This window comes from Melanerpes formicivorus, unplaced genomic scaffold (assembly GCF_026170545.1).
Source record: "Melanerpes formicivorus ecotype bairdi unplaced genomic scaffold, bMelFor1.0.p_v2 SCAF_27, whole genome shotgun sequence".
Classification (NCBI taxonomy): Eukaryota; Metazoa; Chordata; class Aves; order Piciformes; family Picidae; genus Melanerpes; species Melanerpes formicivorus.
This window is the reverse complement of record NW_027142379.1, coordinates 2,082,064-2,105,208: the sequence shown is the minus strand read 5'-3', so window position 1 is coordinate 2,105,208 and position 23,145 is coordinate 2,082,064. Positions and strand designations below refer to the sequence as shown.

The 23,145-nt window shown below is 43.6% G+C and overlaps 1 protein-coding gene across 1 annotated transcript in view; it reads left to right on the top strand.

Annotated features, from left to right (window-relative positions):
• The window catches only part of LOC137448916 (bifunctional heparan sulfate N-deacetylase/N-sulfotransferase 4), a 152,941-nt gene that overhangs the window by 40,470 nt on the left and 89,326 nt on the right, over positions 1 to 23,145 (top strand). The window contains exons 2-3 of the mRNA XM_068153922.1: positions 5,076 to 5,830; positions 21,196 to 22,441. Coding sequence (XP_068010023.1) covers positions 21,461 to 22,441 — 981 coding nt within the window. The 5' untranslated portion in view covers positions 5,076 to 5,830; positions 21,196 to 21,460. The remainder of the gene's footprint in view (positions 1 to 5,075; positions 5,831 to 21,195; positions 22,442 to 23,145) is intronic.

The following is a 23,145-nucleotide window of genomic DNA, read 5'->3' as shown; positions in this document are numbered from 1 at the left end:
CAATGGGATAACAGCACTTTTGTTGTCTGCAGTACTGAAGATGAGAGAAATTTTGTGATGATCTCCAGTGGAGCATAACATCTGTGAGTCACAGGAGAAAGAAACACAGCAAATGATTCTCCATATTTCCACAGAAAGGGGAAATGGAAGTGCTGCTGGAGTTTCTAGATCAACAAGCATCCATATCTGGACAGTTGGCACTGCAGTGGAGCTGGCAGTGAGCTGTTCTGAGTGAGACAAGAAGATGAATTGGACCTGCTTTTAGTCTAGTTTTGTGGGAGGAGAGCACAAAACAGTGTTCATGAAAACACACCAGCTGAGAAACAGCTCCTGTGTGTTGCTGAGGCCTTAAAAGTGCAAACTCAAATCACAAGGGACTTGCACAGAGCATAAACCTTCTCTACTGCTTCAGTCTCTCCCACTGCATTAAAGTGTAGCCTGGGAGAAAGCTGCCCTCCTGAGCTCCAGTCCTACCTTCAGTTACTTCCCAGGAGCTTTCTGCTGACTTCAGGCCAAAGCTGAAGCCAGAAAGGATTCTGCAAGGAAAACTACGTGCAAGAACCCAAAATGTTTTATGGGTACACAAGGATGTGCTCCTCTTACATGACATGAACCCTTGTCTCAGTGTCACAGTAATGTGGGAAGTGGTGACACAGATCAGACTGTGGATTAAGCAGAGCCAACTCATTTCTTCCTTTGATAGTATCTTGATAACAGTACTTAAAAGACCAGAGTTTATATTTTTATAGTTGAGTAAGCACTCAAGGCATAAAATAGTAATGTAATTAGAGAGATGTGAAGCAGCTCTAATGCTAGATGTTAATGAATCTATGTTGGTTTAACAGATACTTCAGCATCAGTTTGTATCAACACACTCTCTGAAACTAATGCATCTAAACTCTTGCAGGAATAAAACCACACTAGGACACCAAAGCTGTTTTACAAAGGAATAAAAGTTTAAGATGAAGTTCATTACAGAGCTAGACTGCACTGTTCTACCTTCATCACTGGCAGAAGTGTGTCCAACCATAAAGAGGGAAGGGCAAAAGAATCTGAATAGAAGAGACAGTCAGGGAAATCTAGCTCATTTTTGGGGGTTGGTTGGTTTGGTATATTAGTGGGCTTTGGTTTGGGTACTTTTTGGTTGGTTTTGGTTTGGTTTTGTGGGTTTGGGTGATGATGGCTTTTTTTACTGCTTGCAGGACTTTGCATGATTTTTGCTGTGGATGTTGTTGAAGTGCTTCATGCTTAAGGGGACCACTAGCAGCACATTCTCTGCCGCCTGGGAAATAAGAGTGACCCATGACAGAGCAGGCACTTTCAGTAGAAGACATGAATGTCTTAGCTGAGTTGTGATGCATTCAGCTCGACTCCCATCTTATCTATATTCCCATCCCTACATTTCTGAGTATTTAAAACCTCTTAACCATTAAGAGTCAGAACCAAAATATTCAGATTCAAGCCCCTAGCAACGTATTGAGACATCAAAAAGCCAAACAGGCTTTTCACAATGAAATATATGTTTGAACACTCAAAAAAAAATCACATTCTGCTATGCCTTTATGCTTCTTGCACTTTTGATGTGAGCGTAATTAAGTTCTGCAGATCTTGAGGAGCTCCTAGAGAATTAGAGACTAATCCATAACTCTTATAAGTTGTCATACTTTCCTCTGAAATCAGTGGATGTTTTGACAGCTTACATCAGCTGAGGAACCGCTCTGTGTGTTCAATAAAAACCCCAGTGTTGTTTAATCACAGGGAAGTTCATCAGAAGTCTCCACAGCTCAAGCAAAAGCTGGTCCTTTCAGCACCAGTCACTCCTTGTTCTTTTAAACTCATTATGAACTTCAGTGTCAAAAGCCATCTGTCTTTCAATAAAGGCCATAAAGGTGTCTTTAGCTGAGAGAGTTATATGTGTTGCAGTCAGTTTTGAAGCCTGGCTTTTGTGCTGCAAGGTAGTTTTTTGAGAGGAGAAGTAGGAAATGCCTATTAGAACATCGTGGGAGCACTGTAATAACAGGTGAGGAAACTGGGAGCAGTCAGAGAAAACAGAAGCTCACCACAACAACAACAGAACATCAATCCAAATATTTCAGTGAGAGCTTTCAAACAGTCTGGAAGAGTAAAGCAGGGAGATACTACATATTATACCTCTTAATTTCTGAAGGGATTTGCTTGCTCTGCATCTTGTTTCTAAGAAGAGAACTGCAAGAATTGTGGTTTTCTACCTTATAATGTGCTGGAAAGATAAATACATTAAAAAGAGATGCGTAGACATTGTAGCAACAGTCCAGCACTTAGAATAGGTAACTGCATGCATTAAAGTCTGGATTTCAGCGTTAAACAGGAGAAGGATGCTGATTTCCAGCAGCTGTCTTTAGTGTAAATACAGATGCACCTTCAAAAGAAAAAAGATCTGGCTCAAAGTCTTGTCAACTTGCAGCGTGCTAAGCAGGGCCTAGGTGCAAGCACTTGGTTTAGAAAAGCAAAGCATTTGTATGTCTTGCAATGTATGTAAGCTTCAAGAAAATCTACACAGAACAAAGCAACTCTTGCTTCCTCTAGGGAGTTAGAACTAAAGCACACCAAAAGAAAAAAGAAAGCCATCTCAACAAACCCATTTAGAAACCTAAAAAGTCACTTTGGGAAGATAATGCCAATTTTAAGCCAAGTACTGGTAGGTTTTAACTATAATTTTTCAACTACTGGGATAAGAGAGCTAGGTAGGCAGTTGTGATCACCTACCTGTACAGAGTGGAAAGTAAATCAGACAAATATTGACTAAAACTGAATTTCCATAGCTGATGCAAAAACCTGGGCTGTAGGTAAGAGCAAGAGAAACACACATCCTGTGCAGAGGACTTCAACCTAAATACTTCTTTTGCAGGGTGGTTTATTACTAGGATTCCCCTTCTTTTTCTCTTCATGCATACTTCATTTCTGTTTCTTCCTGCCCTATTTTCTTGCTTGCCTATTTTTTTTCCCTAAAGCAGAGCACGAGAATAATATCATGAGTGGAAGGAGATCCCAAGCAACTCCAGTGCCTTTGTGTCAGAGCAAGAAGAGTCCAATTCTCACTACTACCCAAAGGAGAGAGAAGTGAAAATTCAAATTGCACTGTCTTTTCCCCAAGGGTTGTTCTGCTCTTTTTATTACATAGAGAGAGTTAGAGCAATTCTGTCCTCACAGTTCTAAATAGGAGCAGACCCTGGCACAGGAAGCCACCCAAGCCTCCTCTTAAAATGAATCACTAACAGAAGAAACCAAGGCAGCCCAAACCAACAGCAATGAATTCATCTAGCATGGCACGCTCCTAAGCCAAGGATTTAAGTTCAAAGAGCAACTTTAGCATCTGAATTAAAATACACTCTGCAGGGTATGTGTAACCACTTGGCCACAGGCCCAACCTGGGAACATCTGCAGCAATGGCTTCAAAGCAGCAAACCGCTGCTCCCACATCTGACAGCAGCCAACAGCTGTCCTGCAGCTCGCTCACTTCCCATAGCCAAACCCTTCCACTCACAGGAATGTCTGCAGTGCTCAAAGCACAGTAAGGAGTCAAGTGTACCAGTAGAAAGAAGGACAAAACCACCAGACTTTTTCTTTTGGACCATCAGATTAGGAATAGGAAGTGTTCCCATTTGCTATGGTTTTCAACCAATTGCACCAGAAGCCTTCCTTATGTTGGCAAGAGACTCACTCAATTGATTTTGAGGTTTTAGTTTACAGGCTGACTCCACTTCTGGCGGTCACGGAGGGTGCAAGGAGGGAACCCCACACCCAGCTTTGGAAAACTAATCCCACATCCGGAGCCAGCCATAGGTGCAAGTCCCCCAGTGAATGCTCTGCAATTAGAAATTGCAGGAAATTACTCAGACTTACTTTGAATTCTAATTTCCCCCTCAGTTTCTAATTTGGCCAGAAGGAATAAATTAGCTCCCAGTTTGGAATATCTACCATCTTTGAAACCTGGATATTCAAATGCTGAGATACCTGCATTAATCTACAGCTGCATACAGCACTTCCGAGACAATTCGAATAGGAGCAAAACATTCTTGGGGTAAAACCTAAAGGGAAAAGCCTAGCACCACATTGCATTGGCCATCTGATCTAACTTCTGGAGACAGTCAAAATGGTCCTTAGCAAATATCCAGCAAATAGCTCTTCCTGCAGAAGGTCCCAGCTGAAGGATGTAAATGGCAAACTGCATGGAACACCATTTATTTACACTATTTTGGAAACACGAAAGGTTGAGCTGACCCTCCTATGATTCAAATCTGAGTTTACAGCGTCATTCATCATCTCAGAATGGGTTTGTTCCAGTCTCCTTGAACAAAACTATTTTCTCCTCGCATTTGCTGCACAGAATTGGCTGAATTTCAATTCCAAGGTGTGTCGTACGAAGAACGGCTTTGGATTGAAAGGTGTCAAGTTGGCAAGAATGGAAAATTAGATTGGGAGAGAATCTAATTCTTTTTAATATAGAAAACACTTAGGTTTTCCTCTGTAATATCATTTAAAGTTGCAGAACAATCATGTTTTTGGCTGTGAGGGAGGCTGACTTTCTGGCTGGATGAGATAAATGATTTTAATAAGGAATTATGCATCAAACAGGTGGAATTTGTGCCGCATACCAGAGGAAAATACTTTGCACCTCTGGATGCTGCATGTTTGCTGGTATCCACCCAGGGGTGGTGTCAAGGAGATCATTCATGACCAGCTTGCTGGGTGACCTCTGCTTGATTTTGGCCATACATTAAAACCCACCTATTGCTGTCCCAGGTCATTTTATCAGTGGCCTAACAAGTGTAGAAAACAAGAAAGTCTTCTAGTGTTGTGATTCCCCTGGAAGTGCTTAAGACCAGGCTGGACGAAGCCTTAAGCACCCTGGTCTAGTGAGAAGTGCACCTGCCCACAGCAGGAGGACTGAAACTAGATGATACTTAAGGTCCCTTCCAACTATGTTTTTTTGGAGCCTCCTCTAGCATCTGGGGATGGTGTGGGAGTCTGGGAGCTCAAGCATTCTCCTGCCAGAAAAGGAAAAAATGACTCTTCTAACTTTTCCTTTTCCCCAGGTTTTCAGCTGGAGACTCCAGGTGTAAACTCAGAGGCTGAAAGTGGCGTTTTCCTCCGGCAGGCAGAAGGGGAGGTGGTCCAACTGCACAATGACAGATTATGCAAACCCTCCCAGAGCATCTAATCAATCACGGCGCCGGGAGAGGAATGCAGCTCATCTCCGAATTAGCCTCCGTCGCCGCGTCCTCCTCGTGTGAAGCATCCCCCCTCGCTTGGAATGACATCAGAGCAGCTCCGAGTCCTTGAAAGTCTGGGGGTTGATTAGCTGGAGGAATTGGCTGCTTCTGCCAATCACCAGCCTGCAAAGCCTCCTCGATATTCCTGTAGATATGAGCGAGAGGGAGGCTGAGACGGCAAACAGGAGGCACGGCGGCAGCACCGACACTCACAACGGGAGCAGCTGGGCTTCGGGTGATTTCAGAGTTCTCCCAGCCTTTTTGCTGTAGCCTGCCTGCTCCCTGCTGTAAGCCTCATGTGCAAGAAGGAAGCTGCATCTTTAACAGAGTGCTGAACTGAGGTTTGAATCATTCCAGCTGGCCGCTTGTTTTGAAAAGGACAGCCTGTGTATAAATGAGATGTGACCGTGCCGGTAGAGTTCAGTTCCTGGGGCTGAAGCGAGAGGAGCCTTCCCGGGATGCTGCTCAGACAGCTGCTATCCATTGAAAACTCTCCCGAGTTTACCTGGAGCCATGTGAAGAGATTTGAATAGCAGATGTCTCTTTCCTGCACGCTAGGAAGAGAAATTCTCCTCTAGGTAAGCTATTGTTCAGCTTCTGCACATTTTGCTACGTTAACCTGTACTACTGGGGATATGCTCATTCGACTATATAGACACAGCCTGTACTCAGAGATAAGGAAGCAGTACCTAAGCAGGTATAAATATCCACTTGGTGTGTAAAATGGTTTGCCTAGAACCTAATTATGTATGGCAAGTGCTTCAGAGAGCTGCCTAGAGCCTGGTGTTCAAAGGATTATTGGAAAGTTTGCATGCAAGTGCCCTCGATGTAAAGAGAGGGGAAACAGTTGTCTGGCTGAGCGTATGAAAGATCACAGAAGTTAGAGCGTGGGACATTGTGCGAGGGGGAAAAAAGAGGATAAGGGTGCAATTCTTCTTTCATCTGCTCAATCTACTTTGTTTATTTGCTGCCAGCTACCAAAGTTAAGAAAAACTAGCATATCAAAATGACAGCCTGAAAGCTTTCCACAGATATATGGGAAAGATGCACTAAGTAAGAGCAATTGTCCTGTGAGGAAACCGAGACCCACAGATCTGCTTTCTTCCAGCACAGGTATCTAAACATCTGCCAGCAACACTGCCTTTGAGAACAGCATGATGTTTTAGTGTGGAAGCCAGGATTGTTGTAGGTAGTGAGAGGTAAAGGGAAGAAATCAGTGTTTGCTCTCCAGACGACTACAGAGGCAGAACACAGCAGCAGCCCAGTGCTTTTTATCTTCCCGCTGACACACTGGCTGCTCCCAAATCACTGCTGCTGGGAATAAACACTCAAAGGAGAGCTGTTCAGAGGTGAATAAATCCCTTCCTACAAGCACTACACCAATGTAACCACACATACATATAGAAACCACACTCAGTAAGTTCTCCTTTCCCCAGGGAATTTAGCACAACATTTTTTACTAACTTCTGCAGTTCTTAATCACTCTGACTGGATCCTTCTCTCTCTGTCAATAAATGCTGCAGAATCTGGCCTATGCCATGTAGCAGGTAGTTCTGTCTTCCCTACCTCTGAATGTTACCAGAGCAAAAGATCCAGAGCTCTCAGTCATTTGCACCCTGTTTCTTCAGTAGTTTTTAATTTTGCTCCTCCTGCTAGAAGATGCTGTTTGTGGAAGAAGAGCAGAACCTCCTTGTTCATAAAGTTTAAATAGTTGGGGTTGTTGCCAGGTGCTTCCCTGCCTTGCCTCATCGCGTCTGCACACTTTGCTCATGCACATTTTACTATCAGCCAAGCTGCCCTGTCAGACTTGCTCTCTGAAATGCTGCTCTAGAGAAGGGAGAGATGGGGGAAATGCCAAGTCGTGTTTAACTAAAGAAATTCTTGGCTTCCAGTTTTCTTCTGAATGTTATCAATTCAATCAACATGATCTGTTCAGATGAGATGTTCCTAAGGACATTGCTCTGGGCAGGAGTTTAAGAATGTGTATTAATTTTTGTGCCCCTTTTCAGAGCATGGCCATTTCCTTTGCCTTGTTTTTCTTCTTTTTTTTTCCATAACAAATGCCTAATGTCTGAAAGCCTCAAAATTGAAAGCAGAAGTATCTTAATGTCTTGTTGACACCACTGTCTGCTGTGAGGCTGGAGAAGTGCTCCTCTAATTTGCATTTTGCTGGAGAAAATCAAATACAGAGGGTGAGATTTAAGCACAGAGCAGGATGCTTGAGTGACTGATCACTCACAGACAGACACATATATCTACACCCCCACATACACTTCCATTTCAGTCTGAACATCCTGTTAACTCACACTATAAAGTTCTGGAAGTCCTATTAGAACTTTATGGCTGTTTAGAGGTTGTTCCATCTATTGGATTGCTCTTTGTAATGGCACTGATCAAACTCAGCTGATGTGGCTTGCACAGAGGGTATTGTGAGCTTCTCTAGAGTTCAATTACCATTCAGCATGAGTGAGAGAAAAATATGCTAATATTAAAGATTTAATATTTTTTGAAGACTTACAGCACAAGAATGATCTCAGAGGTATCCTATGATCCTGTAATGAGATACTTTAAGAGAAACATAGCCAAATATTGCAAAGCCAGAGCAACACTGAGCGACCAAAATGCTGATGAGGTACCAGTAGTTGTGACTGTGAGTTTGCAGTTGGATCAACAGAAGATTACATTTAATCATATGCCACCAGAAAAAGATGATTCTCATTTAATTTTTCTACAAGCAATAAGGGAAAGGATATCATGATTCTTAAGCAAAAGGGGGGAAAAGTAATTTCCTTTCTAAATCTTTCTGATTTATCCCACAAACAATTTTGATTTGACTGCCTCTAGGACCACAGTGCTGGCTGAGCTTCAGCTGCACGTACAAACTGATGTCTGCTTCCATCAAGTGTTTGCTTTGCAAAGCTTTCATAGTTTCTTGGATGCACCTAAGCTGAAGCACTGCTTTCCATAGCTGCAAAATGGGCTTCTCTGAACAAACCAAACCCTGGGCTGAGAGCAGCAAAGAATTTCACGCTGGGAGCTGGGTGGCAGAAGAAAAGGACAACTCAGAATTGTGCAGAAAGCTGCAATTTCCCCAGCCTGTGGAGTCATTTCAGGAACACAGCACTATACTTAAAGTGAGCCAAGAGCTCTCCACACTTTCCAAGGTGAGGAGAGCCTGAGTTTAAAACCATTTGCAAGGATCAAGGAGTACAGTGTAAGGTGTCAGTTTACCCATAAAATCCCTTATTCTCAAACTTGGGATAGATTTGAGGACCATTAGAGCAAGTTGTGGAGCTGGACTACAGGAGAATGAGGGTCTCTGAGCTGGAAATTGCTCAGAGCTTTAAGTTCAAGTGTCTTCTCTCACATTTTGAGAGTCTCGCAGCAACAAGTCTACTTCTCCTATTGAGATGTTAGAGCAATGTCCCTCAGGAAGTGTTAGCCACCCAGGAGCGCTAGAGACAAACAGAGAATCTGTTTTCCATCTATGTCAACATCTAAATTAGAAAAATGGCTTGAGCTATCAGAAAAATTAACAATAATTACGTGCTGGAAGAAAACGAAAGCCATGCACGTCAACCCGGAGCATTTATTGCATCTCCTGTCAGTAATGATTACAATGAAATCACAGATCCTTCTAAAATTAACAGTTGCTATAGAAAACTAATAATATTTTATCTAAACAGTAATGCCACCAAATCACATGGCAACAGCACAGCAGTGTAGACACCATGTCAGTATTTGATGAAGAAAACACTGAAGTAATAGGTTGTAATGAGGTGGTTTAAACTCAGCTCTGCGAAGGGCAGAGAAGTATTTAAAGCCATTTGCTTCCCTGTGGCTACAGGAAGGGTCACAGCTGCTTTCCCCAAGTGCAGGTAAGAGGAGCAGATGAGTCCTCCCTCTGCTGAAGGATGGGGTTTGCTGACATAGAAGCTGGGGCAGGCTTGGCTGCTTTCATGAGAACGGAAGCAAAAATAAAGGGGTTCCCCCTTGTTCCAAGGAAAGTGATGAAATAAGACCAGTCCTTGGCTTGCTTAGCTTGGCTCAGGGAAAGTATGTTTGGTTTGCTTTTCACAGCCCAAGATGCCTTCCTCTCACAAAGCATGCCAAGACAAGGTACTCCTAGCACAGCCCCTAGACAGAATCACATGAGTTGTTTTGGTTGGGAGAGACCTCTAAGGACCTCTCATCAGCCTAACATCACTATTAAACCATGACTTGAAGTGCCATGTCTACACATTTCTTGAAATCTCCAGGGATGCTGACTCCACCTCCCTGGGTAGCCTGTTCCAACACCTGACCACTCTTTCAGGTAATAAATTTTTCCTAGTCTCCAAGCCAAACCTCCTCTGGCACAACTTGGGGCCATTTTCTTTCATTCTGTTACTTGATATTAAGGAGAAGAAACTGACCCCCATCCGGCTGCAACTTTCAGCCAGGAGGTCTCCCCTCAGAGTCCTTTTCTCCATGCTAAACAACCCCAATTCCCTTAGCTGCTCCTCACAAGACTCCTCACCAGCTTTGCTGCCCTTCTCTGGACACACTCCAGTACCTCAATGTCTTTCCTGTAGTGAGGGGCTCAAAACTGAACCCAGTATTCGAAGCGCAGCCTCACCAGTGCTGAGTACAGTGGGGGACAATCACTTCCCTGGTCCTGCTGGCCACACCATTCCTGATACATGTAGCTGCTGAGGTGGTTGTACTGCTGAGGATGAAGTATGTCCCAAAGAGCATAATTTTGCACCCAAGGCTACTGTTGCAGCATTTTGGCTAGGACAGTCTTCCAACTTCAGTAAGCCCTTACACAGTCAGAGGATGAGAGAAGCATCTATTATCCTGTCATGGTCCTCAAGCTGCACCAGGGGAAGTTTAGACTGGATGTTAGGAAGAAGTTCTTCACAGAAAGACTGATTTGCCATTGGAATGGGCTGCCCAGGGAGGTGATGGAGTCACCATCACTGGAGGTGTTTAAGAAGAGACTGGATGAGGCACTTGGTGCCATGGTTTAGTTGATTAGATGCTGTTGGGTGATGGGTTGGACTTGATGATCTCAAAGGTTTTTTCCAACCTGATTAATTCTATTCTATTCAAGAACACCAAGAAATGAATGCAGAGCTAACACTCAGGTCTGGTCTGACAGTTGTGTACAAGGAGATGTTAGGTTATGGCCAGACTTAATGATCTTAAGGTATTTTTCCCAACCAGGCAATTCCATGATTCTATGATCTACAGCTATTGAGCTTTACCAGTGCCTGGGTTTTAATCTCCCACACATATATATCATTATCAGACATGCAGCAGACAGAATAATGTGAACAGGCTCTTCCCTGAGCAGAGCTGTGCACAAAAACCTATCCTTCTGAAGGACTATCCGTGTCTACTTATTTCAGCCTGCACTCTGCCAGCCTTCCATTGAAAGGATTGCATTTAGCTTTTAGTGTATAAATAAGTGTTCTGATAAATAATTAATAGTAGCTACTGGCCATAAACAAGGCAACTGTTTGGAAAGTTAAAACAGTCTGTCATGAAATATGCACCCACTTCTATGTTCTAGTTTCAGGGGATGTTTTATCCAACATGTTTTCCTTTTGCATGGGACGACACTTTACAATAAGAAGACCAGAGCTTAAGTTCCAGAGCCTCAGGGTATTCTTTGAATTTATTCTCTCTCACTGGGATATTTATCACTCTCCAAATCACCAGAGGGGAGGGCAGGTGGTCACTGATTCACAGAGAAAGTTTGGGAAATGAGAGAAACATGCAGCAGTGATTACACTTCTGGGAAAGATACAGACTTTCCACTTGCTGGTCACTTCTGATGTTAAAGCTCTCAGAGTTGCAGGTTGGTGTTTGTTGGGGCTTTTTTAAATTTAACAGAAACAGGACCATCTGCCTTGTCACTTGTGCCAGACCACCTGCATCTTATCTACCTATATAGATGCTACAATGAACAAGGGCATTTTTATTCATTACTAGTCAGTAGACTGTATTTATTGTGTGTATTTATTGGATGTGAGGAGGAGGTTCTTCACCATGAGAGTGGCAAGACCCTGGAATGGGTTGTCCAGGGAGGTGGTTGAGGCCCTGTCCCTGGAGGTGTTTAAGACCAGGCTGGATGAGGCTCTGGCCAGCCTGATCTAGTGTGGGGTGTCCCTGCCCATGGCAGGGGGGTTGGAACTAGATGATCCTTGTGGTCCCTTCCAACCCTGAATGATACTATGATACTATTTAAATGGCTTCACTATTCTATGCCTATATTAAGTGTAGAAACATGCATGCAGTGTTTCCTTACTCTGCAGGGCACTGAACAAACAACAACTATGTTAGCAACTGAGGGACCAAGTTTGTTTTTAATTGACAGGGATAAGTCCCTTCTCCCTCATATCAGGTGGCAGAACAAGTGGAAATGTCCTCAAGTTGCGCCAGGGCAGGTTTAGGTTAGATATTGGGAAAATTTTCTTTCCTGAAAGAGTGGACAGGCATTGGAGCAGGCTGCCCAGGGAGATGGTGGAGTCACCATCCCTGGAGCTGTTTAAAAAGCACAGAGGTGGCACTTCAGAACATGGTTTAATGACAATTGTGGTGTTAGGTGAACAGCTGGACTTAATGATCTTAGAGGTCTTTTCCAAAAGAAACAATTCTATGATTCCATGAGAAACAGAGCAAGCAGTGCTTGCCTCAAAACCCTCACCACTCTCCGACTCCCATGAGACACAATCTTCATCAGCTTTGAAGCAAGCTCCACATGGCAGCTTGAATGAGAAGGAGTTATTCTGCATGGTCAGATTTGTAATTAAAGTACCTCCAAAAAGGCTCTCTCTCCTCCATGGAAAATATCTATGTTTAGAAAATTAAGTATTTATGCATATATTGTCTAAAAGAAAACTTTATAGCTTACAATGTAGCAGTGCCAACTAATGAGACATCATTCTGGAGAAGGTGAGGCTCAAGGGAGACCTTCCAGGTCCCTACAACTCCCTGAAAGGAGTTTGGTGCCAGGTGGGGGTTGACCTCTTCTCTGTAGTAAGAAGTGATAGGACAAGAGGAAATGGCCCCAAAGTTGCACCAGGGGAGGTTTAGCTTGGACATTAGAAGAAGCTTCTTCACTGGAGGTTTTCTCTACCACTGGAACAAGCTCCCCAGGAAGGTGGTTGAATGCCCATCCCTGGAGGCTCTTAAAAGACACAGGAATGTGGATCTGATGGACATGGTCTAACAAGTGTGATCTACCACCAGATTTGGTAGATTCTATGATACTACCATCACTTTATTGGCTTCTAAGCCCCTTCCATGAGCCAGAAAGCTAGGTTGGATTTCCTCTTCCAGGATGCGTGCTGGAAAACACAGTAAAGCTGCACACTCAGTTCAGAGGAGAGAACAGGAACCTAAAGAAACACAGCTCACACCAGCCTGGTGCAGGGACAGCGTGTTTAGAAAGATTTTGAGAGCCAGATGGACTTCTTTTGTTCCTCTTTTGTTCCATTCCCTACCTCCAAATACAAATTAACGCTTCAGTAGTTCAATAAGCAGAGATTCTTCATGAAAACAACAGGTTAATCAAAGCCTCACTATTCCATCACATACCTCTAATGCTATTAGTTCTAGTTCCAGTCTCTGAGCTTAGCATGACTCAACACACACAAAAAAATCCCTTGAATTCCCAAGTAGGATCCTTATCCTACTAGTGGCATTTCTAAATTGAACTCTATCTAAACAAAACAAAGCAGAGTTGCTGTGAAAGGAAACATTTGTTTATATTTTGATCCAAAAAATGAGAGAGAAAACCCAGTATCTATAGGTCACAGATGACACACCAGAAATCTCAGAAGAGATCTTTCACTCGACTGGCAAAGTGGCTTCTCTCACAGAAACCCCATAAAATAGCAGCAGAAATGAACACAAAGAAATTGAAGCAGCACATGAAGCATAGGGGCAAAAAAGGAAGCAAGCACATACATCAGAGTGGGAATTTTGCACTGGTTTCCTTGCATGCACTGTTTGCACCATCCATGCTGTACACAGTTGAACTGACCAAGGATCACCTTAGAACATTTCACAGCTGATGCAGATGGAAATGGTGAGGGGGAGTATTATTTTTACAACCCAAGCAGGAAAACTGAAGTACTGGCAAAAAGACAGGGGCCCCCAGAGGGTGCTATAGGGAGCTGGGATCTAGTCTGGAGAAGATGAGGCTGAGGAGAGATCTCATTGCTCTCTACACTCTCTGAAAGGAGGTTGCAGTAAGATATGGGTTGGTCTCTTCTCCCTACTATCAAGTGATAAAACAAGTGGAAACGGCCTGAAATTGTGCAGGTCTGTGGAATCTCACTCTTTTAATTTACTCTCCTCAATCTTTCTTTGTCTGAAAGCCATTGCCTGCTCCTACCACTATAAGCTGGCTAAGACCTGCCAGGTTGTCACCAGTGCTGATGACTTAGGTGATGCTCTAGCCCACACTCCTGCTCTCATCATAGGCAGCTCACTCACTGTACATTCAACCCATTTTCCTGCTAAGTCCTCTCAATGATTACAAAACTCTTCACCCAGGGTGGGAAAGATGGAGAGAGGGGAGTGTAGTAGAATTCACTTTATAAATAAATATAGAGAAGGTGTTACAGAAGCAGTTGATGTATCTAGAGCTCATGTGGTGAAGGCCCTGCTTGAAGGATTTAGGTACAAAGTTTTTGTTACCTAGGTTTAAATAGACTTCCTTTGCTGTAGAAATAGATCATTACCATGTGACAGAAGTAGTATCTCTGAAATAAGTTAGTGGCTTCCTAATTCCTTGAACACAGATGTGACCACATCAGACTTTCTCACAATTAGTCCCTGTGACAGGATACAGAGACCACAAAACATGTCATCTGGTGAAACATATTGTCGCTGCTCTAAGGGTGGAGACATTTCCATTATCTTCTATGGTGGCAAACATTCTTAGGCTCCATAAAAACAATAGGCAACCAGAAAATGTGGGAAGCCATTAACTACTTAAATAAATTATAAAGACCAAAGAGTTTAGCTTCTATTAAGTTGTTGCAGAGCCTGTTACAAGCTGCACTAGGGGAGGTTTAGGCTGGATATGGGGAAATATTTCTTCAGTGAAAGGCTTTGTCAGGCACTGGAATAGTCTGGCAGGGTGGTGGTGAAGTCACCATCCCTGGGGGTGTTCAAGCAGTGTGGGGACATGGTTTAGTGTTGAGCCTTCAGTGATGGGTCAAAGATTGGACTGGATGATCTTGAAGGTCTCTTTCAAGCAGATACCTTGGAGCTGTTCAGTCTGCAGAAGAGAAGGCTCCGAGGTGACCTAATTGTGGCCTTCCAGTATCTGAAGGGGGCCTACAGGAAGGCTGGGGAAGGACTTCTCAGGATCTCAGGTAGTGATAGGACTAGGGGGAATGGAATGAAGCTGGAGGTGGGGAGATTCAGGCTAGATGTGAGGAGGAGGTTCTTCACCATGAGAGTGGTGAAACCCTGGAATGTGTTGTCCAGGGAGGTGGTCGGGGCCCCGTCCCTGGAGGTGTTTAAGCCCAGGCTGGATGAGGCTCTGGCCAGCCTGATCTAGTGTGGGGTGTCCCTGCCCATGGCAGGGGGGTTGGAACTAGATGATCCCTGTGGTCCCTTCCAACCCTGAATGAAACTATGAAACTATGACTGTGTGTTGTAGGCAAAGGGCCCCTTCTTGAGAACAGGAGCAGTTAAACTTTTCTGTAAGAAACCTCCAAAAAGCAAAGCAATTCTTGGTCAATTTTCAAAACAGATACAGCAAATCTGCAGTTAGTCTGCTGCCAATAGCACTATTAAAAGATTTTTGGGTTTTTTGAAGGATTTTTTGTTAATGCCTTAGCTTTTACAAAGAATCAAACAAGACATACAGAGTTTGCCTATTGCATCGATTGACTTTAAGGAGTTCTAGTTAGGCAGCCATTATATTGCACAAATGTTGTGTCTCAACTGACTTCACAACACAAATCATTCTATTGAAAGTGGATAGCTAATTGACAGCCTTGTAAAAGCAGAAAATGGCAAGAGAAAGGATGGACTGTAATAAAACATCTGATACAGCACCTCACAAAAGTTTTATTTGAAGAGTGAAACGAAGTCAAATTGCCTTCCATTGAAGCATTAAACTATGAATTGAAAAGTGATGAAGAGCCATTAACCACGGGAGATCAGAAGATTTGTTGCATGAGGGCAGGGGAATGTTTTGCAGGCTGCCTCAGCAAAACAGCAAAGCCTGCTTTAACCACTGATTCACAGAGAATACCTGTAAGGGGGACTCTCACTAGCAAAGGCTACAGTCACCTGTCAAAAAGTATTATCAGGAGAAAAGCCCCAAACACTTGGTGAGCCAGCAACTTCAGATGACATGTGAATTCATGAGAACTAGCTGTGTCTGTTTACACACTGCTATGGCAGCACCTCTATCATATGTGTTCAGGAGAGTGGGACTTGTGGCAAGTCAGCGCTGGCTATCAGGACACCTTTGGAGGTATTGCAGGAATAGAATCAGTCATTACAAGGCTTTCTCTAACCACAATTCCCCTGCCCAGTTAAAAGATGTGTAAAACACTGAAAATAAAGAGAACCCCCTCATCAGCATGCTTCCCATCACATCTGACAGCACTAATCATAAAAACAGATAACAGATCAACTTTGGTGGTCAGGGAGAGAGGCAAACTGTTAGCTTTGCATGAATCCGTCTTTGGCAATCAGATATTAGCAGCTGATGAAGAGTGAAGAGTTTACAGACACAAAACACATTGCAACTTTAAACTTGAAAAGAAATTAAGAACAAAATTACTTCCAAGGAGCACCCAAGTTTGATGAGCTCAGGGAAAAAAAATATATCTCTTGGAAACTATTCTGAGAAAAGAGGGGTGGGGAGGGAAGGAAAGAAAAGGAAAGAGAAAAAAGAAGCTGTTTTCAACCTCTGCAGTGATTCAAAACCCTGAACTAATGGTCAACAGGAGTCATTTTCCATTCAACTCAGTTTGCAGTGAATGAGCAATGTAAGGAGTAGCAGGCAGGTACCATGGATCATTGGGCTGCTAATAGATGGCAGGAGTCATACAAGCTTAGCAAGGAAGGAAAAGAGGAAAGACTTTATTTTTTTAGCCTAAAGGGAAGTTTTATACATGGAAAATAAAGCCATTCTGACTCCTGACTGATGCTGGAATAAGTTGAGAGGAAATCCCTGACCTGCCTTCAGATCAATTACATAGAGAGTTCCACACAACCTTGCACTCTGGTGCAGACAGACTGGACCATGCTGTGGTGACACAAGTGTCTTCACTCCTGGTGGATGATGGAAGACAGCAACTCTCACTCTTCATGGAGTTTTCTCTATTTACCCAGGCAATAACTTTGTCATTTCAGTTACCCAGGCAATAATTTCATTATTGCAACAATCCCTCATTAGCATTTGCAATATCCAACTGTCTTTGTAGTGTGTGTGTCCCATTAATTGCACCTAATTTGGTCAAGATGCTTGTTAAATCACTAACTTCTGGGAGGAGGTTTGCATATAGGAAGTGGACCATGAGAGAATCAGCTTTAATCTCTGATGCCACGTTAACACATGGCACAAATAAAAACCTCTTTCCCTTCACCATTGTGCTATTGGTTTTAAATAGTTGAGCACTAATCTCCCAATCAATCATCCTCAAAATCATCATGCTTTAATCATCAATCAAGTGCATTTTTAGGGGGAAAGCAGGAAGTATTATTTAGCTAGGAGGCAGCAATTTTTAAACCACTGTTTCTTTGGCTTCCTGATTTCAAGAAAAATTACAGTTCCTGCAGATGGTTTTGGCATCACAAAGAGTTGTACTGCAGAGTTCTGCTAATCCTGGGGAAAGGCCCCATGTCTAGGCAGTCAGCTGAGTGCAAGATTGAAGATCTACTGAAGGACCAACTCTGGATGAATGTAACCTTGATTCCTTGATCAAATCTACCCAGCTTTGGGCTTTTTCCCTTGAAGAGTTAGTGAATGCTGTCCAGTAACCACAGGAACACGGCACCTCAACCACTGGTTTCTAAAATGAAACTCCATTAGTAACACTAATTATGAAATATAGCCTATTTGCATGTTTCTCAAATTAATATAGCACAGAAATACTCCACAGATATTTGAATTTTTCAGTGACTATAAAGCTGTTGAACTTTAAGGGGGAGACTTTCAAAGGCACAAATGGCACTTAACTTCCAATTATGCCTTGGAAAATGTCCCACTAATGGCTAACAGAGCTGATTTATTTTCATAAACTTTAATTACTTCACACTTTTCCTTTTCTGCTTTTTTTTATGTGTGGGTTTTTTTATTTCCCTCCAACTGAACAGTGCAATCAGTTCAACTGAGCAGTTCAAACAATATGCAAACTGAAAAGAAGATCTGCTCTGTGCCAGGATTCCTTACCAGGTCTAACATTCAGACATCTACATCAGTGGGAATATTTGCACCTGATATAACAGCTGCATAAACAGATGTATGAGTTTACTTTTAATATGATAAATATTATCATGGAATCATAGAATGGTTTGGGTTGGAAGGAACCTCGAAGGGTCATCTAGTGCAACTCCTCTGCAGTCAGTAGGGACATCCTCTACTTGCTCAGATCCTTGTCCAGCCTGATTTTGAATAACTCTAGGGATATGGCCTCAATCACCTCCCTGGGCAACCTGTTGCAGAGTTCCAACATCATGGTGCAGAACTTATTCCTAATATCCAATCTAAATCTGCTCTCATATCAAAACATTGCCCCTCATTCTGTCCTATCACTGCAGCCCTTTGTAAACAGTCCCTCTGCAGCCTTCTTGTAGCCCCCTTCAGGTACTGGAAGGCTGCTATTAGGTCTTCCTGAAGCCTTCTCTCCTCCAGGCTGAACAGCCCCAGCTCCCTCAGCCTTGTCCTTGCAGCAGAGGTGTTCCATCCCCCAGATCACTTCCATGGGCCTTGTCTGGACTCACTCCACCAGGTCCACGTCCTTCCACGTTGAGGTCTCCAGAGCAGGACACAATACTGAAGGTGAAGTCTTACCAGACCTAATAATATTATTAATAATACTATTTGAAGATTTTATCAATGTTATTTGGATCAAAGTTTTGGGGACACAGACCACATTGTTGTTTTGGCTAGAATGAAGTCATTGACTTCTCATATTTTAGCAATGCAAGCAACAGGAGCAGCAAAGATCTGGCCCATGAAATGGATTCTTGTGGCAGCTTTGGGTCTAGAAAGATCCAAGGAGGAAAAACTGTGCAGTTTTAGGTCTCTCTGCATACTATTCTGATGTGCTACAGGGTGCAAGCTGAGGCATTTGGCGAGTACTCAGTGTGACAGAGTGGCTGATTCCTTGAAACAGAAGTCCTGGCTTTTACTGATTTTTAAACACAAGAGCTTTCATTAAGGTGGTTTACCTGCCCTGGGGGATTTCTGAAGCCCTTGTGGAAAGAGCCTGCCCGCAGCCAGGGCTGTCTGCTGCCAGTCAGGTAATAGCAGGTGCTGGCTGCTAAAAAGCAAGAAAATATTGCCCTCTAGTGCTGAAAGCAACGCAGAGGATGCGGAGTCAACAGGGTTTCATCGTTATTTCCAAGAGAGCTGCCTATCTCTTCCTGCCAAAACTGAGGCTTGCTGCAATTAGCTGTTCTGGGGACAGGTTAGCCACCAGCCAGGCTGCCCTTCCCACCGGAGCAAATCTCCTGCTCCAGTAAAGCCTCAGACTCAGTGACTCATCACCATCACCAAAACTGGAGCACTTGATCCAGTTTTATCTTTTGATAAAATCTTAATTGGAGGTTTAATAAGAAGGGAAATCCCAGCAAGCAAACACAACCACAGAACAAGGGAAGCACCAAAGGGGGGGGGAAATACTCTTACAATTACCAGGATTATTTTAATTTCCTAGTGATAGCTCTGATTTCTTTTTCTATTCCTTCTCTCACACATAAGATATTACTAAATACAGAACACTTCACTTCTGTCCATGGATAAACTCTCCACCCCACTCACCCTTTGGCCAACTGCTGTGTGACACAGCAGGGTCCCTGATGGAGCAGCCCACAATACAGGGGTAGGAATCCCCTAGCAAGCTTCCAACTCAAAGATAAAGCAGATAACCTGAACCTAGGAAGGCCATAAGTGGCCTCAGCAATACCTCCCTCTCTCTAGACATGAGAGCAACAACAAGCCTCTCGTGAGCAAGCATCTATTCATTAACAATTGCTTCAGCATCCTGTTCATTGCTCAATAAGCTCCCCCCCAAAAAAAGTACTCTGCTAGGGAGTGGCACACAAGGCATTTAAAGCAAAATTAAAACATCTCCCTTGCATTTTTAAGACCCTGACCTGACACAACCAAGAGGTTCCTTAGAGCTATCTACCAGAGTCATAAAATACAGTTAGACAGATTTCTTCAGCATGTTTCTTACAAATGTTTTCCTCTCCTAGGTGTAAACAGAAGGTTGAATGAGTAGTCTGCAGAATGAAACTCAGGTGTAATCAGAGTTAATGGAGGAGAACACATCAACTGACACATATCTGCCTGGAAAGAGTGTTTCTTCCCTGCAGTTCAAAACCCATCTATTGTTTACAGTCTCACATTGTTCTGATAGACAAACAACCTAAATAATTCAGAAAGCTGTTAATTCCTGTTGAAAGCCATATTGCAGCATGGCCTATTTAGTTAGGTAGTTTTAATTGCCTCTGATTCATACAGCTCATTGTTACCAATGGGAATTTGGCATGAATTTAGGAATGCATAAGGGCTTCATCAATGGCCAGGCTCAGATTTAAGCCCCTTGTACCTCAGCCAGACAGCAGAGCAGGGACAGACTGAAGTCCCAGTCCTACAGCTGGAGGTTCATTGGTAGATTGATAGAATGGTTTGGGTTGGAAAGGACTCTAGTTCTGACACCCCTGGCACTGGCAGGAGCACATTCCACTATACCAGATTGCTCGAGGTCTCATCCTACCTGGCCTTCAACACCTCCAGGGAGGAGGCATCCATGACCTCCTTGGGCACCCCTGTTCCAGTGTCTCAACATCCCCACTATAAATAATTTCTTCTTAAGATTCAGTCTAAATTTCCCCTCTTCCATCTCAAAGCCATTGCCCCTTATCCTATCACTGCAAGCCGTTGGACAAGTCCCTCCCCAGCTCTCATGCAGCCCCTTTCAGATACTGGAAGGCTGCTATAAGATCTCCTCAGAGCCTTCTCCTCTGCCAAACATGTCTCAGGTTTTGTTTTTGAGCACACAACAAGGCCCAGGGGCAGCCTCATGTCACAGGGCACACACCTACATGCCCACCCAGCACTCAAATTACTCCCTTGTGGTACTTTTCTTGCCCATACCACCTCCCTTTCACCCCTGATGGAGGCAGAGGTATGCACAACCATACCCTGCAGTTTTAGCAACCCTCTCATTCACTTGGAAAATCCATGCACCATCCTTAATGTCAAAGACAGTCCTTAGGCTGTAAAATACTGATCACTCCACTCTCAAAGTGTCTTTCAATTAATTCTCATTAGTTTTACAGCCCAACACAGGCTTTGTCACCCCCTTCAAAATACTTATCTAGTTTGAGTTTGACATGGAACAAGCCCAAACATTTCCTTTGTCCTAATCTTGCCCTACAATCTTCACTCATTCCCATCTGCAATAGCAATGAACCACTTTAGATAAGAAATGGCCACACATTAGGAGATACATGTCCCCAGAAAGTTCTGTTTAGGCTGTATTTTTATCCCCTAAGCACATGGGAGAGCTGTTGAATGCAGATTTGATTTAATACATCACCAAAGCAAGTGACACCAAGTGCTCCTTGAACTGTTCATAAACTTCCCTCTTAGCTCAGATTACCAGCATCAATCACAGCCTTTATCAACATGCATTTTTAATTGCTTTATGGATTTTACTTACTCCTCTTTCACTTCTCGTTGCAGATGATGCTAAGAGTCTCCTTCACTGATTATTGGCATCTGCTGCATTCTGAGAAAACATCTTTCAATTTAGCTTTCTGGATGCTTTCACTCCCTGCTCCACCAGCTTTATAACCTCCTCAACAGCTTCATAAATGCTCTGCAATGGTGACATGAATGCCTTTGGAGGGGAGCTGGCACCTCTGCATCTCCTCATTCCTATGGCACTTTAGGAAGAGAGAAGCAAAAGAAGCAGCAAGTCCCACGGAAGCTGGAAGCCCTGCAAAAGATGAATCTGCCCGTGAAGCTCCGCAGAAGTTTCCGAACACTGGTCATCCTCCTGGCCACCTTCTGCCTGGCAAGTATCCTCATCTCTGCCTATTACCTCTACTCTGGCTACAAGCAGGAAATGGCCCTCATAGAAACCACAGGAGAAGCAGAATGTGAAGACCTCAAGCTTCTCCCATACAGATCTGTGGAGCTGAAAACAGCTAAGCCAATTGACCCATCTAAAACTGACCCCACTGTCCTGCTGTTTGTGGAAAGCCAGTACTCCCAGCTGGGGCAGGACATCGTAGCCATCCTCGAGTCCAGCAGGTTTCAGTACCACATGGTGATCGCGCCAGCCAAGGGGGATATTCCCCCTCTCACAGACAATGGGAGAGGGAAATACACAATTGTTATATATGAGAACATTTTAAAGTACGTGTCCATGGACTCGTGGAACAGAGAGCTTCTGGAAAAATACTGTGTGGAATACAGTGTTAGCATAATTGGTTTTCATAAAGCCAACGAGAACAGCTCCCCCAGCATGAAACTGAAAGGACTGCCCTTGGTGCTTTACAATAATGTAGCCCTCAAAGACTGTGTGGTCAACCCTCAGTCTCCCCTGCTGCACATAACCAAAGCACCAAGGGTTGAGAAAGGTCCACTGCCCGGCGAAGACTGGACAGTTTTCCAGTTTAACCACTCCACTTACCAACCTGTGCTGTTAACTGAGCTGCAGACCTCCAGACCACCCCCTGCAGCTTTGCCAAAGGCTGCTCTGTATGCAACTGTCATCCAAGACTTGGGGCTTCATGACGGGATTCAAAGAGTTCTCTTTGGAAACAACCTGACCTTCTGGTTGCACAAACTGATCTTCATTGATGCCATCTCTTTCCTGTCAGGGAAGAGGCTCATACTATCCTTGGACAGGTACATTCTGGTTGACATTGATGATATCTTTGTTGGGAAGGAGGGAACGAGGATGAACATCAATGATGTGAAGGTAAGGCAAGAGCTGGGAGATACCATCCCAGACGTGTGAATGGGTATTTGAAAAGAGACAAAGCCTGAAAAAGCTGTCAAGCTCCATTTCCTTGTGAAGGCTTTAAGTGTACAAATGCAGCTTGCAGATGCAGAAACCACAGCCTGAGATGATTTTGGAAGTCTGTTTCCTCGCCTCTGTACATTCATGTATGAGTCAACATGCTGATGCACAGAGGTGGCCTCATGCAGCAATGCACATAGTGCCTCCTGCCTGCCTCTTGCTTGTTTAGGTTCTGTTCAAGGGCTTCACCCAGAGCACCTGGCTAATTTTACCTCACAGAGATCTTTCTTTAAACTAAATAAAAGGATCTCTGTTTCTGGAGCAAGCTTGCTGCTGAGATACTTGAATTTTTAAACAGCATACTTTACACTGCATGGAGCAAATCCACCAGATCCATGTCCTCCCTGTGTTGAGAGCTCCAGAGATGGACACAGTACTCCAGTTGAGGTCTTACCAGAGCAAAGTGGCAAAATCACCTCTCAATTCGCTTGCCACACTTCTTCCATTACTTGCAATTTTCCACATGTGGGAATTATCATATTCAAAGATTGGCTGAAGTCCCTAAGCATGCAACACCACATTCCCAAGACTTTCTTCTAGAGGATTTTTCCCCCTATAAGTGCCCCAATGCTTTTATGTACAAGCCTTTTGTTTTAAGCTTA